The sequence below is a fragment of the Bos indicus x Bos taurus genome, chromosome 2 (assembly GCF_003369695.1).
Source record: "Bos indicus x Bos taurus breed Angus x Brahman F1 hybrid chromosome 2, Bos_hybrid_MaternalHap_v2.0, whole genome shotgun sequence".
NCBI lineage: Eukaryota > Metazoa > Chordata > Mammalia > Artiodactyla > Bovidae > Bos > Bos indicus x Bos taurus.
The window spans coordinates 44,082,765-44,100,729 of NC_040077.1; the positions used below are offsets into that span (position 1 = coordinate 44,082,765).

Here is a 17,965-nt window from a genome sequence, read left to right on the forward strand (position 1 = left end):
ATGAAAGGAGAGGGAAAAATAGGGGTTTTCCCATCAAAGTGACCTTCTTTTATTTTACCAAATTCCTCCTGGGATACACCCACTCCTCCTCACTCCTTATCTTGAAAACCCTCTCAAGAAGGAAATGGGGATGGAACACTTAAATATAGAAAATTATGGCTTTGAATACAGCCATAAAGGTTAAAACCTTTCTGGGTATTAAAATGAGGGCTGGATTAGGGGACATCTGGGGTTCTCCCACCTCTGACAAATTTTTCAGCATTTTTCTATCACCCTGGGAAACAGGCAGAGCCAGTGTTACATCTGTTCATAGTCCTTGAGGGGTTTAGCTATTAATACTTTGCTTGATCCAGTGCTCCATCCTGACTGCCTGCCCTGAGTTAGATGTCCATACTGCACACATTTGTAATCACAAATGAGCCCCTGTTCTTTAAAGACTTTCTTTAGACCCTTACATTGGCTGTTGGGAAATGCAGGATAGGAAATTAACCCTCCACAGTTTTCCAAGTCGGGGGCAGTTTCTCGAATCTTGCTGGTGAATTATGGAAGCGGACTGCTTCTCCCTGCTCCCTCCTGCAATTTGTGTTGTTGTTCAGTCACTAAGTAGTGTTCAAGTCTTGCGATCCCGTGGACTGTAGCATGCCAGGCTCTGTCCTCCACTATCTCCTGGAGTTTGCTCAAAATCATGTCCATTGAGTCTGTGATGCTATCTAACCATCTCTTCTTCCACCGCCCCTTCTCCTTTTGTCTTCAATCTTTCCCAACATCAGAGTCTTTTCCAGTAAGTTGGCTCTTTTGCCTCAGGTGGCCAAAGTATTGAAGCTTCAGCAACAGTCTTTCCAATGAATACTCAGGGTTGATTTTCTTTAGAATGGACTGGTTTGATCTCCTTGCAGTCCAAGGGACTCTCAAGAGTCTTCTCCAGCACCACAATTGAAAAGTATCAATCCTTTGGCATTCAGCCTTCTTTATGGTCCAACTCTCACATCCATACTTGACTACTAGAAAAACCATAGCTTTGACGATACGGACCTTTGCTGGCAAAGTGATGTCTCTGCTTTTTAATATGCTGTCTATATTTGTCATAGCTTTTCTTCCAAGGAGCAAGTGTCTTTTAATTTCATGGGTGCAGTCACCATCCGCAGTGATTTGGAAGCCCAAGAAAATAAAGTCTGCCACTGCTTCTACTTTTTCCCCTTCTATTGGCCATGAAGTGATGGGATTGGATACTGTGATCTTAGTTTTTTAAATGTTGAATTTCAAGCCAGCTTTTTCAGTCTCTTGATTCACCCTCCTCAAGAGGCTCTTTAGTTCCTGTTCACTTTCTGCCATTAGAGTGGTATCATCTGCCTATCTGAGGTTGTTGATATTTTTCCTGGTGATCTTCATTCCAGCTTGTGATTTCTCCAGCCTTGCATTTCACATGATGTACTCTGCATAGAAGTTTAATAAGCTGGGTGATGATATACAGCCTTGTCATACTCCTCTCCCAATTTTGAACCAGTCAGTTGTGCCACATCCAGTTAGGTTCCCATTTAAAGATATTCAGAAACTACCCATACTCTCAGTTGAAATGGTTAAACAAGGAAAAGTGAAAGTGAAAGTTGCTTAGTCGTATCTCACTCTTTGCAACCCCATGGACTGTATAGTGGAATTCTCTAGGCCAGAATACTGGAGTGAGTAGCCTTTCCCTTCTCCAGGGAATCTTCCAAACCCAGGGGTCGAACCCAGGTCTCCCACATTGCAGGCAGATTCTTTACCAGCTGAGCCATAAGGGAAGCCCAAGAATACTGAAGTGGGTAGCCTATCCCTTCTTCAGGGGATTTTCCCGACCTAGGAATTGAACTGGGGTCTTCTGCATTACAGGCAGATTCTTTACCAACTGAGCTATCAGTTCAGTTCATTCGCTCAGTCGTGTCCGACTCTTTGCGACTCCATGAATCGCAGCACACCAGGCCTCCCTGTCCATCACCAACTCCCAGAGTTCACTCAGACTCACGTCCATCGAGTCAGTGATGCCATCCAGCCATCTCATCCTCTGTTGTCCCCTTCTCCTCCTGCCCCCAATCCCTCCCAGCATCAGAGTCTTTTCCAGTGAGTCAACTCTTCGTATGATGTGGCCAAAGTACTGGAGTTTCAGCTTCAGCATCATTCCCTCCAAAGAAATCCCAGGGCTGATCTCCTTTAGAATGGACTAGTTGGATCTCCTTGCAGTCCAAGGGACTTTCAAGAGTCTTCTCCAACACCACAGTTCAAAAGCATCAATTCTTCGGTGCTCTGAAGTGAAAATCTAAGGAGAAAAAAGACCTTCTTGCCTTGATTTTCTGTTGAGTCTGGCTAAAATATCATATGGCTATAGTTATAGAGTTAATTACAATAATAGAATCTGGGAATTCCCTGGAGGACCAGTGGCTAAGATTCGGACTTTCACTGCCATGGACCCGAGTTCAGTCCCTGGTCAGAGAACTAAGATCCCACAAGCCTTGCAGTGCATCCAGAAAAAAAACAAAAACAAAAACAAAACAGAATCTGACACAGAAATTTGAGCTTACAAGTCTTTTGACCCAGTCCTTTTGCTTGATGGAAGGAAGAGCTGAAGTTAGTTTAGGAAGTGACTTGCTCCAGGACACATTTGTCAACAGGTAGGACTGCCACTGAATCTCTTTCTATAAAATCCTTCCAATTGTACCCACCTTCTTCTGCCATAATCCTCGGTGTTGGCACAGGTGACATCTGTAGGAACCCTAGCATTCTGGGGTTCTGAAGGACAGATGAGTCCCTTGGGCATCTTTTATATTTGAAAAGATCGATACTGTTTCTAAGGTATGCAGCTGTGATTAGAAGACCCTAGTGGGACAGCACAGACTGGAAGATCTATGATCGGCTCAGCAGTTATAGCTCTCGTGTTACTTCTTGTGACTCAGGTTTGTTCCTTTAAGAGTTACGCTTTTCAGAGATACTGGCTAGAAGGACCGTCTTCATTTCCTGGGTCCAGGGCCAGCCAGTCACTCCTGTGCTGAGTTCCCATGAACTGCAGCCAGCGCCTTCCGGCTGACAAAGCAGGGTTGTCATTGATAAGTGTTTATATTGCACTTTAGACTTGCAAAGTTCTTTCTCTGGGTTATTTCTTACCTCAGTTTGGCAGGTGAAGAAACTAAAGCCCATAGAAGCGGTGACTGGTCCAGAGTCATCCGACCATTTAGCAGGGAACCTGATGCTGGGCTCAGCCTCTGAGTTTCTAGGTCATTGCTTTACCCCGTGAATCATGCAGCTTCTCTAGGTTATGTTCTTTGCCCCTCACCAACTTCTTTTTTCCAAAATTAAGCTGACTTCTTTTACAGTGAGCTATAGAGAGCTCTTGTTTCAAAGCTGTAGTACCTTGTTGGTTGACCAGAAATCTGCAGGTAGCTAGGTACGCTTCAATGTGGCACCTGACCTTGGTCAAACTGAGTTGTGGTGTGGCGGGACCTGGGGAGGCAGTGGCACTTTTCTGATTGGGTTTTTGGAAAAAGTTCAGTGCTGTTTTAGGAATATTAAAAGTCTAAGCATTGGGAAAAAGGAATTTAAGTTAAAATATTGGCTGTCGCCTAAAGGTGATTTTTAAAAAATCAAACTAAAAAAAAAAAAGAACAAACAATTTTGCGTCTGCAGAAGGGCTTTTGAGAGCTTTTGGCTTCATTTTCAAACCTCACTAGTTGGGTCACAGAGGTACTTTCTTGCCAATGAGGCAGAGAGATTTCAGTAAGAATATTGAAAACTTTTACAGTAGAAATTCCCAGAAGAAATCTTACCATCTGTTTATCCTGTTTTTCTTTTATCTTAGTTAAAAAAAAATTTTTTTTAAATCATTTATTGCCTGTTTGTCTTCAGTTGCATCTGTTAAGTACAGATGTTGGATCGAGATGAGTATCTGTTCACCTGTCTTTACACAATGGTCTCTGAAAATATGAAATTTCTCTGTTGCTCCCCACCCCCCCTCCAGTGGTGCGTTTCATTAAGAAGATGAGCAGTTGTGTTTGGAGTATTCCATCGCCTGCCTTTCCCAACGTACCAGGCAGCCTTTTAGATGCTGATTCGTGTTTGTTGCAGAACTATATGATCCAGGCGAATCGGGAAGCAGCCCTCAGCTTGGCAGGGTGCTCCGAGCGGCCCTCCACTCTCCGAGGGAACGCTCTTCAGCTGACTGAAGCAGGGGAGCTGAGCCAATCAGAGGCCACTTTCCTAGCTCAGTCACCAGTCTGTGGTTAAGGAACGGTTTTGCTTTTTTATGCTCTGTATTGGGAAGGCAGATAAAATGCCAGGTCTGGACTGCCTCTGGGGATAAGCTCACCCTGTGTGATGTGAATGAATAGCATCTTGCCTGGTACATCCACAGCAGTTGATAAGGCAGGTGCAGTTCTTCCAAACAGGCCTTTTCTATCTTTACCTCTGGCTGTGGCTTTACCTCTATAGCAGTTTTGGTTTTGCCTTGAAAGAGGTGCTCTGGATTATCAGACCTCCATGTATGACAATTTGTACCTGCATGGAATCGAAGACTCGGAGGCTGTAAGTATTTTCATAGATAGCTGATTTCCTCTCTCCTCCTCTTCCTTCTCCCACTAACCAGCCCCCCCCCTTATTTCTTAGGCAACGCAGGGAACAAGGAGCTGAAAGCCAACATTATTCGGGTGCTTGCTGGCTACTGTGTGAATGTTCTCTGTCTAGTTTAGAGTTGACTGAAATCATTCTTTATTATATAATTTCTTGTCAAGCAAAAAAGAAATTAGGGTGATAGGCAGAAGGATCTAAGTGTGTAGTCTGCCTGTATTTATACAATCCTTGGTCCACATTTGATCTAACAAGGGATAACTGCTCCTTGTAGACTGCCTTAAACTGTGCAGCAAGTGCCTATGTTTTCCAATAGCAGGTTTCACAGAAAAGGCTCATTCATTATATAATACACATTGTTTATTGAGCTAGCGTGAATGGAAGTGCCTCAGCGGTAGCTGTATTCTGTGCTCTCTGGCCCAACAAGCGGTGCAGATCTCCTGCTTGTTTGTGAAGGAAATCAGATGCAAAGGTTGTGGTCATATAACACCCCAGTGCAGAGGCAGGGAGTGTGTCCCTGTACTCCATCTACCCTGGAAGCCTGGAGTAGGCTCACATGTGTTTTGGCTTAGAAAACTGGACTCCTGTCCCTCCATCAGTCAGGCTCATGTAATCTATTAAAATCGGGATGAATGTGGTTTTGAGAAATCCCTAAAATCATACCATCCGAAGGCTAGCTTTTGAATCCAGGGTAGAGCTGATGACTGAGTCTTTTACTATTGCTAGTGGTGGTTCTTGATTTTTTCATCAATTATATAGACTGCTTCGGCTTGGCTCATGGGACCTGCTGTGTGGAGACTGAATTTTCTAGGAGTGCAGTGCCATGCATGTTGCCACATTTGAAACAGGAATGTGTTATATAAGGTTCTCTGGCTAAACGACCAAATAAACAGCTTATAACAGAAGAAAAAAAACCCCTATGCTATACGTCAGTGCAGACGTATGTATCAAATGATGTGCTAGCCCTGAAAGATAGAAACCCTCCGTGCCGATGAGGCAGCCCATTTTCTTGCCTGTCTGCGTGTGAGCTCTCACTCCAACTCGTTTCCGCAAAGTCTCTCTGCGTGTTGCCCAGCGTGCTCGTAAATTACCAGCCTGTCAGTTTACTGCAAGGGACCATAGTCACAACCGGCGGCTATGGCTGCAACGGAGAAGGTCCACGTTGGCAAGTGGGGTGGGAGGCTGGAAGCTGCAAGTGGAGGAGTGGAGTGACCTGGCTTCCTTGGCTGGGTCCTTCGGGGGCCTGATTATTTCTCCTGCCTCTTCTCTCCACACTCCCTTACAAAACAAGTGATTCCTCATTGAATCACAACTTTTATTCCTGGTCCTTGGTTTTTGAACTTAAGTGGATTGGACTTATTGCAGAATAAACTGGTGATGTGGGACCCTGGCTGCTCTGACCAGAGTCAGCTAGGAACGAATGTCTCTGGCACCTTGTTCTCCAGAACTGTGTACATTTCGGAAACACTGGTTCAGAGGGGAGCCATTCTAAGTGGGAAAACATTCTCCCCTATCTTGGTCCGGCCTCCCAGGACGGCCGAGCTCCAGTGTCAGGTGGGAAGCAGCCGAGTGCAGTGATATGAGCCATGGTGGTAGTTGATGGCAGGAAGTGCTGGCTACCGCAGTGCCCTACTCCCGCTGACTTGATGGTGGCCAGCAGGCTGAGCTCCTGGGGCCGGGCATGTCCGTGGAGGCCAGGCAGGTGGGAAACCCAAGGAACTGAGAAAGATACCTGGACCATCCTGAGTTAAAAGTAGGGGAGGCTTTCTGATGGGTGGGATCAGAAGCATGTCCCATAAATCTGAGGGGGAAGGCAGAGGTGTTCAGAGGGGTGAACTGTCTGTGAATGCTTATTTGAGTTTATTTGTTTTTATAAGGAAGAATAATGTGATGTGTTACCCGAGATGGTGTGAACAAAGCTTCAAGCCAATGGAGAAGACTAGGCCTAAATAGCTGACCCGGTGAAGTGAAAAATAAAGCCACACCTGGAGAGCCACATCCTCTGCAGTCTTTCTCAATGCCAATGCATTTATGGCTGTAAGTGTGGGGTTTGCCCAGATGCAAGCTAAGCTCTCGGAACAGGTCTGGTGGATAGGTGTGCTGATGGCCAGCTGCAGGCCAAGAATACACAGGCACTGAACGCTGAGCATGGCGCTTCTCTTTGGGGGGTTGGGGAAGCCACCCACAAGTGTCCCAGCACTCTGCGCTGTTGCAGATGTCTTTGTGGGGTGTGCGGGGTTTTACCTGTCATAAGTGATTCTATTCAGTGTGTTCACCCAGTCAGCCTGTCATAAGATCATCTCACCTGGGAACTGATCATTTATTCTGAATAAGAACAAAGGCTTATTGTACACTGTTAGCACCTCACCTCCCCGTAGTATGAAAGAGGTTTTGGCACTGTGATGCGAGGCTTTTTCCTAAGGTCTGGTCCAGAGGTAGATAGTATATTCCTGGTACGCTAGATTTTTTGCTCGTAACTCTCTGTGTTTTACGTACTGTGTGTATAATACAAAGAGAGAGGAACAGGAGCCTTGCTGCAACACACTTAAGTCTGGGCATTTTAGACAGGAGTCCTTTGGAACCTTTTTGGACAAGTCTGTTAACTTCTGCTCTGGTTTCTAAAACGGTGGTGAAGTGTCAGCATCATTTAGGTTTATAAGGAAGCATTCATACAGAAGACTTTTCGGTGTCCCATAGCTGGGCCCCACACAGGAGTGGAGGTTTCATGGAGAACGTCATGACACTCCTTTTGTTCCCTTGACGTGCAAGATGAAGTGTGTAGGGGACAGTGTGGTGAGTCCACACCCAGCCCAGGTCAGTTACATCCATCACGAGCAGCCTGTCTATATTGTCTCCTATGGGAAGGTTGCCTCATTCCACCTTCCCTGCCCTCACTGGGTCTTCATGCAGCTCTTAGAACCCAAGATACTTTTCACTGGCTGAGCCCCCAGTATACACAGTGTTTTTTATCTGATGCACAATTGATTTTGACAGATCTGCTCCTTGATAAACACATTTTATAAATGGATTCATTGTGTATTTTGATGTTTGTGAAATCAGTATATGAAAAAATTTTTTTCATGCATCAGGGGTTATTATATCAACAGTAGGAGGGAAGTTCTTATAGAGATAGTGGCAGAAGCAGCTAAGTAGAAAAAGTTACCTAAAATCTACCCAGAGATAATTGCCATTGACATATTACTGTGTATCATTTCAGACTGTTGTTGTATATATACGTAAGTATGTCATTCTAAACCTGCTACTGTGTCTTGCATTCTGTGAAGTCCTGTTCTCACTTGATGAAATATTGAACACAGGGGGACTAAACTGGCCTGTGCAGGAGGTGCTTTGCAAAACTGAAAGCTCCTACATAGACCTTCTGGAATTTTGAGCATTTTAAATGAAGTTCACACTATTAAGAGTACTTTGTAACATGAAGCCAGGCTTAATTGCCCATAAAATTAATAGCTGATTTTTCTGACATAATTTATTCCATTTTCAAATGCTTAAATATGAAAGTAGAGGGAGAGAGACCTGATCTTTTTCAGTAAAACAGATGATCAGATCACAATTCAAGGCATTTACTAGGGAGGGAAATATATTCTTTTAAGTGTTTTCAGTCATAGAAAGGAACCATGGTGTTTTAATTAATACTATTAGAACTCTTAAAGCAAAGGTAAATTTTATAAAATCTAATGTATATGTTAAAAACACATATGTAAATTTATATCTACTTACATAGTATAAGGATAACTGTATGTTAATTATTTAAACGATTCATTTTCTATAAGCTGTGTAACTGTATGTGTTTGCCTACATGTCTGTGTGCCCGGAGGTGTACACACAATGCTCACCCGCCTCCATTGACGGACACGCACGTTTAGATACTCTCCATGCTTTGCTAACTGATGGTTAATTCTAAGTGAATGATTTCTGCCATAAAGCTTTTGGAGAAGAAACCTTAACTGCTTTTAAGATAAAGATACCCAAGAGGGTTGAAAAGCAACACATCCTCAAGAGAATAAATGATTGCTACTTTTAAAGATATAATAAGATTTTAAAATATGAAGATATGTCCTTGTGTTTGTTAGGAAGGAGGATAAACTTCAAACAGAAGGCTTTGTGTGTTTCAGGATCTTTGGAAAAACACTCTAGGGTTACTGAGGATTAGATTTCTTTTGGAAATGTTTAGACCAGTGGTCTTTAGGGTTTGGTGGATCAGAAGATTCTTTCTGGGGTTGGAGAGTCTTTCTGGCCTATTTCCAAATAGTCAGGCCTGTCCTGTGAAAGAAATCATCACTGACCAGAGAGGAAAACAAAGTTCTGCTTATGGTCTGTGTCATAAATTTGACTATGGAAGTCAACTTGTTTTACTTAGCAATTTTGGTGTTTGTTTTGTCTGTTAAATGATGAATAGAACCTTCTCCTTAATTGATCCTTAGCGATGATAGCTTTCTAAAATATATATTGAAATGATTTCTCAGTATAATTGTCTTGGAGCTAACGAGAGAAGTTCCTTAGATCTGGTCAGAACCCATGAATTTGCCTCTCTGAGGTCATCAGTTTTGCCTATTTCTTGATACTTTCCATTTTCAAGTGACAAAGGGAAACATTAGGATCAATCCCTGACTTTCACTAGGGGCTTCTGTATCTCCTTTCCTGCTGGTGTTCTGCTTCCTATTCAATTATGATGAGTCAATCAGGATTTCAGGATGTGGTCTTGAGACTCCATGTGTCGCTCTGTAGGAAGATCTGCACTGATGATTAAAAACAAAAAACCCACGCTTTTAGGGTGAGGATGGGCCGTTTGCCCTAGTCCTTCCCTTTCCATCAGAGTTCAACTTGGATATTCCTTCTATGTGGACAGTTTCTCAACAGTCAGTCCATCATCTCCCTTAAACATCCCTTACCTACGTAAGCTAAGCCCCCCAGGGAAGACGAGGAGACATAACTAAATGTGCTGTGTGTGTTCTGTTACTTCCATCTCCCACTAGTCCTTTATAATAATCAAGTCATGAGCTCAGATTTCCATGACTCTAAGTTCAAAATTATACCAAGAAGGCTGTGTAGATAGAGACTCTGTATGCTGATCTAAACTGGGCTGATTTAGGTGCCTGTGGTGTGTTTGTATCGGGTCACGCGGACTGTGAACTCAGCAACAACTGCTACAGAAAGTGAGGCCATGTTGAGCAGATGCCTAGGATCTCGTTTATTGAGGATGGGGCACTAGTAGTGTGTAAACTTGAGGGAGTTTACAGTTCACATAAAATAATGGCAAGCAGATGGGAGCTGTAGATTTTTATGCCTTGGACTTTGAACTTCTAGGACTTTGAAGAGTCTAAGATAAAACAGTGTGGCCCAATCAAAAGGAAAGTGGCCCAGATAGCTCACATGACAGTTTTTAAGATCGAAATAGACCAATCCTTATTTTTACTCTACATCTATGTAATTTTTTTAAAGCACAAATGTGTGGTTTGGGCAATAAATATTTTTCTCTCTCTTAAATGGTGATGCAGTATCAGTACTTCCTATATCCTATTTTTTTCTCTTGCATCTGTTCTCAGAAATATTGAAAAGTCTTCCATTTAAAGCAGGATGTTTTGAATTTGCTTTAATTTCTTTTTGTTCAAGGGTATTGATCTGAGTACATCTTAATGGGAATACTGGCAGCTGTCAATCATTTAGGAGCTTGATCATATAGTTTGTGAATAACTTAGTCCTCTTATTTTACCTTTTTTGTTTATATAATTCTGTAATCCCTCTTTTCTTTTCAGCTTGAGCATCATACAAGAAAAAGAATCTGATTGTCATTGTTATGACTGTATTAATCGATTTGTTGAAAAGTTCAGTGAGTGATCAGGTTGTAATTAAAAGTATCTCTCAGTCTTTTTTAACCTCCATAAAACTTAAAAAAAATTTTATCTTCTACTGAACATGTCTATGAGACGGACAATGTCAAGTTTACTTTTTGTATTTTGTGTAATGATCCATGTGTATGTGATGTATTAGTGTGATGTAAAACAGACTCAGTCAGAATTGTCAGGGATTAATTAAGTCCTGGTCCTCTACTTTCTGGCTTGTGGCCCTGGGTACATAAATTTTCTGGGCATCAGTTTCCACATCCCTGAAGTGTCAATGATAATGGAACCTGCATCTGGGGTGGTTTCAAAAATTATGTATAAAGCCCTTGAAACATATACTGTGGTCTTTGTTATTATTATTAAACATATAATGAATATACTTATGCTTTTTGGAACAAAACATATTCATTCCTCGGCAGGTTTTGATATCCCCACCAAATCCTGTGGTCTATTTTCAGAGTGATGGTGTGGCTTTTGACAGTGATTTCCAAAAGTATTGTAGTAGTTGACAGGTGAAAGTACACACTGGTCTCCTAAGGCCTTACAGTTGGTCAACTGGTTTATTGTCTTTTCAGAAGAGTGGGTGAAGGAATGTAATTGAAAAAGTGCTGGAGTTGGAGGTCTTGGACTAGCAGTGACCTTGGACAAGTCATGTAATCACTCTAATCCTCAATATTTCCCCCTGTAAAACAAAGAGGTTTGACTAGATAATTTCTAAGTTTTCTTCAAATCCAAAATCCTGTTCTATTTGCTGATAAGCAGTTTCTTTAGTTGGGATACAGATGCCACCATATGACATTTGCTTTTTGAAATGATCAATTCCTGCAGTGTTTTGTGATAAGGGATTGGGATTTGGACCTTGAGTTTTTTTCAGAATCTTTGAAGGAGAAAGGTGTGTGTGGCACACATCTTTGAAAGGACTAGATATTTTAAAAGGGAGATTTTTTTAAATTTTAGAATTTTAACATTATAAGCCAAAAAAGGATGCTTTTCCTATTGCTCATTTGCTTGCCAAAACCCACATGCACTTCTAGCTCATAGCAATTCGAGCTGGAAACACTTGAGTCTCAGCTCTAAGGTAAAATAAATCAAAGGCAAAAGCTTTCTGAGAAGTAAGTTTCTCCTATCTCTTATTGATGATTGAGGAGAAGTATATTTCTTCTTTAAATTATGTCTGTCTCGGGCTTTCCTGATAGCTCAGTCAGTAAAGAATCTGCCCGCAGTACAGCAGATCCAGGTTCAAGCCCTGGGTCAGGAATATCCCCTGGAGAAGGAAATGGCAAACAAATCCAGTATCCTTACCTGGAAAATCCCATGGACAGAGGATCCTGGTGGGCTCCAGGCCGTGGATGGAGTCACAAAGAGTCAGGCAGGACTGGGCGGCTATCACTTTCACTTTCCTTCTTACTTGTATACTAGGAGAGTATTGACAAAAAAAAAGTTTCAATAACTGTTTTGTGATTTAGTTATCAAGAATGTTTACTGTTTGGTGTTTTCTTGCTTTACAAACTTCTTCAGCTCAGCATTATTATCCTTTGGGGTATACTGAAAACAATAATTGGTCAGTAGGAAAACCCCAGGAATAGAATAAATTCTAGGAGACATTCATTATTTTTTAAAACTTCATTTGATACAATCTGTATGATTTTCCTCTATGATAAAGCAAAAGGCCACTAAGATGAAAGAGTAAAGAATATTTACTTCAGCCCCAAAGCAAATATTCCCTAAATATTCTTTGAAGTAAGAGTTGGAGGCAAATATTTATCATCAAGCAAGTAAAGTATGATGACCATCATGCTGAAATAGTGAATAAACAAATTAGTTCCCCAGTTTATTTCCAGAGAGTCATTGCTGCTGCTGCTGCTAAGTTGCTTCAGTCATGTCCGACTCTGTGTGACCCCATGGACGGCAGCCCACCAGGCTCCTGTGTCCCTGAGATTCTCTAGGCAAGAAGTGGGTTGCCATTTCCCTCTCCAGAAAGTCATTATTGATAGCTTAATATGCAATTTCAACAGATGTCCCAGAGATTAATGTCTTGGGGTTTATTTGATTCAATGACTTTAATGATCCAAGAGGTAGAATTAACTTATTATTAGATTTTCAAATAATCTCACATTTAATCTCATATTGTTGATGCTTAGAATGTAGGGATGGAATTATATATTTATATTATGTAGGTGACATTGATAAGGTAGAGAAGTGCAGAACATTTCATAGTTACCATGATGATCTGGGCCTGTTGAGAAGTATGAGAATGCTGTGGAGTAAGAGGTAAAACCACACAGGTCCAGAAAGGCTAGGTAGATACTTGATTTTAGAAAGAGAAGATTCTCTTGATGGTCACATTTTATTATTAGCTAACTGAAGACTAAAAATTTGGTATATAAATATGATGTATCTTCCTTGAGTACCAATGTTAGTTTTCTTCTGTATTGTAAATTTCTGAGGTTATATATTGTATTTTATTGACCCTAAGACCTACCCCCCCCCCCACACACATTTTAATATGTCTGAAAAGGGGCTGCCTCTTAAATTAATGACATCTCATAGTTTTTTAAAGATTATTTATTTATTTTTTGTGTGCTGGGTCTTTGTTGCTGTGTGTGGGCTTTCTCTCATTGTGGTGAGTGGGGGCCGTTCTTCGCTGCAGTGCACAGGCTTCTCATTGCGGGCCCTTTCTTGTTGTGCAGCGTGGGCTCTCGGCACGCGAACTTCAGTAGTCGCGGCACGTGGGCTCTGTAGTTGTGGCTCTCAGGCCCTAGAACTCGCAGGTTCTAGTAGTTGTGGTGCTCAGGCTTTAGTTGCCCGAAGCATGTGGAATCTTCCCGGACCAGGGATTGAACCTGTGTCCGCTGCATTGGCAGGTGGAGTCCTATCCACTGTACCACCAGGGAAGTCTGACATCTCATAGTTTTATTAGTAGTTTTCCCCTAAGTGACACATAATCTGATGTAGAGTCTTAAAATCCTTGTCATCTTAAATTCAGTGGAGTGGAGTATTTAGGAAAAAATATTTAAGCAATACAAAGCCATAGAGTGTGAAAAATTTGTTTTCCTTGACTATATCCCACCTAATCCCTTCCTCAAAGGTTGCTGTTCTTAACAGTTTAATGGGTATATCTTCAGACCTTCTTTTCCTATGAAAAGTGAAAGTGAAAGTCATTCAGTCATGTCTGACTCTTTGTGACCCCATGGACTATACAGTCCATGGAATTCTCCAGGCCAGAATACTGGAGTGGGTATTCTTTCCTTTCTCCAGGGGATCTTCCCAACCCAGGGAACAAACCCAGGTCTCCCGCATTGCAGGCGAATTCTTTACCAGCTAACACAATACATTGACATTTAGAAAAACATACTTACAACACACACATCCTATTTGTAATTTTAAAAATATAAATGAGACCATAATAAATATTATTCTGTGATTTGCTTTCTTTACTTAAAAATATCCCATAGGTATTTTTCCCTATCAATCTATTCTTTTTAATAACTGAATGACATAATGAGTGTGTAGGGTGGAATTACCATAATGAATTTAGTCCACTGATAGATTTAGGATGTATTCCATTTTCAATCCTGAATATAAGTGTTATAATAGTTAATTTTCTTACATATGAATCTTTGTTTATACATGGGGCATTTCCCCAAAATAGTTTCCTAGAACTGCAATCGCTGGGGTTAGTACATTTCAAGATTTATAGATATTGGTGAGTATTGTAAAACATTTTTATATTAAAATAAAATATAAACATTCTTTTTCGATTGAGAATAAGCAAATTAGCTCAAGGTGTTAATGTGAAATATAAGACTTCAAAGAACTTTCTTGATCAAGGGAAGCAGCTTTGAGCTGTAACCTCCAGATTTCATAGGAAGAATTTATTTACTCTCTGTTGTAATATTTTTATTTTAAAAATCCCACAGAGATTTGCATCCCCCCCCACTGTTTATTTTATTAAAGGAAAAAAAAAAAAACAAAACTGAGGTTCAAAGGGGTGGGGCAACTTGTGCAGAATGACCCAGACAATTTGTGGTGGAATTGTCCCTAGAACCTCCTCATAGTGCTTTCTAGAGCAGTATTCTTTCTACAATGCCAAATTCCAGCATTAATAATATTTTAAAAAACGGAATAAACCAGTGAAGAATGGTATAAGCAAATTATTTTGTATGGTGCTTGCTTGACAGCTAACAAAGCAATTGGGAGTTGGGAGAACCTCCACGATAGAGAAGATTGCTCTCTGACCCAAATGGTGAGCTCTTTATCTAGGATTGAAATCCAGATTAAAATTGTCATTTCTTTCAAGCTTTTTTTTTTTGCTATTGCTTTCTGATATGGTTTGCAATCCCCAGTCATTGATGGATTAAAGTGATAATGCATCCATAAAACTTAAATGAACATTAAAAGCTCGATACTCGAGAATGTCAGAAAGAGATCCTGTGTTTTAGGAAAATGTTAGCGTTTTTGTTATTTGTATGCAGGTCTTGATGACATCTGCATGTTGATGGTACATTTGACTCTAACCAAGAGTGACCCAAGTTCCATTTTCATTCTTTCTTATTTTTGAGTCATCTCCATGAGCTTCCTATCCAGGAAAATACTTGCATAATTCAGTAGTGATATTTTTAAAAGGTAAAAGAAAAGGGACAGCAATATTTGTAAAAGGTAAAAGGAAATGACATGTTCTGGGGGGACAGCTTGTATCACTCAGAATCTCCACCAAAAACACTGATAGCATCCTCAAATTAGGACAATTTGAGATGGTTTAATAAATTGAGGAGTTGTTAGGGTGAAAAGAAACCACAGGGGATAGCAGAGTACCCCCATGACTGTAACTGCAGAGTTGTTACCACCCTTAGATTCAGTGGGGCCAGAGAAGGGCATGATTATGGAAACCTAGGAGGACTGAGTCCTGTCAAGAAGGCTAATCAAGAAGGATCCAGCTTTGCCTTTGGAGGGATGCAGCCAGTCTAAGGGAGGAAGCTAGGGAATAAATACCCCAGTCTCCTTCTGCCCCCTCACTCTGAACTCTGCTGGGGCTCCCACTGGCCAAACCCAACCAGAAGCCAACAAGTAGGGCTTATAGGCCACTCATGCAGTGTAAGAGCAGAGTGGGAAAGAGTAGAGGCTCATCTGGAGGGGGACACTGCTTTTATTCGCACTACTAATGGTCCTTGTTTGAATATAGTTGTGTCAACTAAGCATGCATTCTGAAGGCTTTTCTAAAACACACCTCTGAAGATGCCAGCAAAGCTCCAGAGGTGCTGCTGTTGGTCATTGTTCACTGGAGATGTGAGTCGGCTTTCACATGTGTCACTGTTTTCATAGTTCTACTAAAAATGGAGACCTGGATTTTAATACTTTTCTTAAAAATTAAGATTTGGATTACTTCAACAAAGTCTAGCAATGGAGGAAAATAAGAGATTTACATACTAGTTTAGTGGAGAAAGCTCGAGAAACTAAGCTGTGTGGGCTTCCATGACAATCCACTAAGATCTCTGTAGATAATGAGCAGATATAGAAAAGCAGGGATGAGACCAGTTTGTGGCTCAGCTCTGTTCCACTGTTGTGACCGGACCAGAATTAATTCTTAGGAGCCCTCCTAATGTCATCACATTGTGATTCCTAGCACATAAAACCGTGGGAGGGTTGGTGGGAGTAATGATTAGCATTGGGAGATTTTACCATTTTGATGACAGGCTCCTTATTAAAAGATGTATTGACTTAGTGGGGTGGGGGTGGGAATGCTGAGAGGAGTGTTCCCTTTATAGTGTTAAAGCACAATTGTGTTTAGCAAGGTTTATAAGAAGCCAATGGAAACTACTAAGTTGGAGGCCAGGCTTTGCCATTTTCAGTAAAGTTAAATAGATCTTCTGTGTCTCTATTAAAAAGTCCATTTTGACTGCTTAGTGGTTATGCTGTGTAAAATTTGTGAAAATCCATTGAGTTGCATATGTATATGGCATGTTTCAGGGTGTGCATTATACTTAAATTCAAAGTTTTGGAAGTCTCTTTGGGGGAAGCAAGTGAAACTGTTGGGATTCTGGAAGCTGGTAAAGGGATTAGGATAGGATGGGCATAGTGAAGGCCCTTGTTTCCCATCATTAGAGAAATGTACAGGGAGGAGAATTCTTATACTGATGATGTGCTGGAAGTCCTGAGATCAAAAGAGCACTAATCCTGACTGGTGGACCAGTTGGCCAAGGATGGGACACATGAATTCTTCACTGGGAGATGGTAAGACCATGTCCTTCCAGTGTCTGGAGCTTCAGAAGGGTCTCCTGTTGCTTGGTGCTCATCTTGATCTCTTGCTTCACCACTCTCACTAGAACAGATTAGTTATTACAGTGGTGGTTACCTGCCATGTATGGCAGATGCCTCACCTCTCTAAAAATTATGACTCCTAATGTAAGGAGGACTCTGGGGAGTAGATTTTTCTCTTTGCCTCCAGCAGTGTCTGCAGGGTCAGAGTCAGGCTGTTTTCACTGGTGAGAGCTGGTCCTTATTGCTACAGAACAGTGCCAGTGCATCAGCAGAGAGCCAGTTCAGATGATAAAGAATAAAATGACTGCCCTGTCTCAGTTGAGGTTTATTTGAATAAAATTCTAAGGATCAGAGGCTTCCCTGGTGGCTCAGATGGTAAAGCATCTGTCTGCAAAGAAGGAGACCCAGGTTCAATTCCTGGGTTGGGAAGATCCCCTGGAGAAGGAAATGTCAGCACACTCCAGTACTCTTGCCTGGAAAATCCCATGGACAGAGGAGCCTCGTAGGCTACAGTCCATGGAGTTGCAAAGAGTCAGACACGACTGAGCAACTTCACTTTCACTTTCTAAGGATCAGATGTTTATTCTTGGAAGAGTATGTGCTTGGTCCATGGGTATACTCAGCAGAAAGGTGCTGATTAAGTCTTTAAATACTAAAGCTAAGCTGGGAAACATATTAAATGAACACAATGTTTTCATTTTCAAAATTTGTGTACTTATAAAATAATATATATTATTTTTAGATATTAGTTTCTCATATTAATTTTATAGATCTAATTCTTTAATTATTGCTAGTGCAGAGTGCAGTGTTGAGGCAAGATGAGGTAGGTCTTATAATTGAAGTATACTATTACCTTTTGTTATTATAGATGCTTTCATCAGCTATGTTATTCTGAATTGTGTGTGCGTGTGTGTGTGTGTGTGTGTGTGCATATGTTTGTGTATGTGTTTCAAACCCCTTGGATCAAAGCTACAAAATAAAGAACTATGCAAACTATGCAAGATATTATAACTATCAGGATTTTATTAGGACTGAGTAGTGCATTGATTAGTATGATAGTTTCGCCTAGTTTTGAAATACACACTGGTATAAAAGTAGCTAAAAGAAGTTCTTCATGCCACGTGCCAAACTTAGTGGGGGTGGACCTTTCCAAAAATTTTTAAGAGAAAGGAAAAGAGAGAATACAAAAAAGAAAAATAAAAGAAAATGCATAGCCTAGTTTCTGTGAATGTTTTGATTCATATTCCTTGTAAGTAAAA

General features: G+C 41.1%; 1 protein-coding gene across 4 annotated transcripts in view; it reads left to right on the plus strand.

The window, feature by feature from the left end:
- CACNB4 (calcium voltage-gated channel auxiliary subunit beta 4) overlaps positions 1-17,965 on the plus strand; it is a 276,509-nt gene that overhangs the window by 125,530 nt on the left and 133,014 nt on the right. The window contains exons 1-2 of one of the 4 annotated variants that reach the window (XM_027560727.1): positions 4,198-4,545; positions 6,465-6,624. The exons of 2 other annotated variants lie outside the window; for them this stretch is intronic. In XM_027560727.1, the coding sequence (XP_027416528.1) occupies positions 6,619-6,624 (6 nt within the window). In that variant the 5' untranslated portion in view covers positions 4,198-4,545; positions 6,465-6,618. Of the gene's footprint in view, positions 1-4,196; positions 4,546-6,464; positions 6,625-17,965 lie in introns of those variants that run through there. One more of the 4 variants, XM_027560720.1, reaches the window with a different exon arrangement.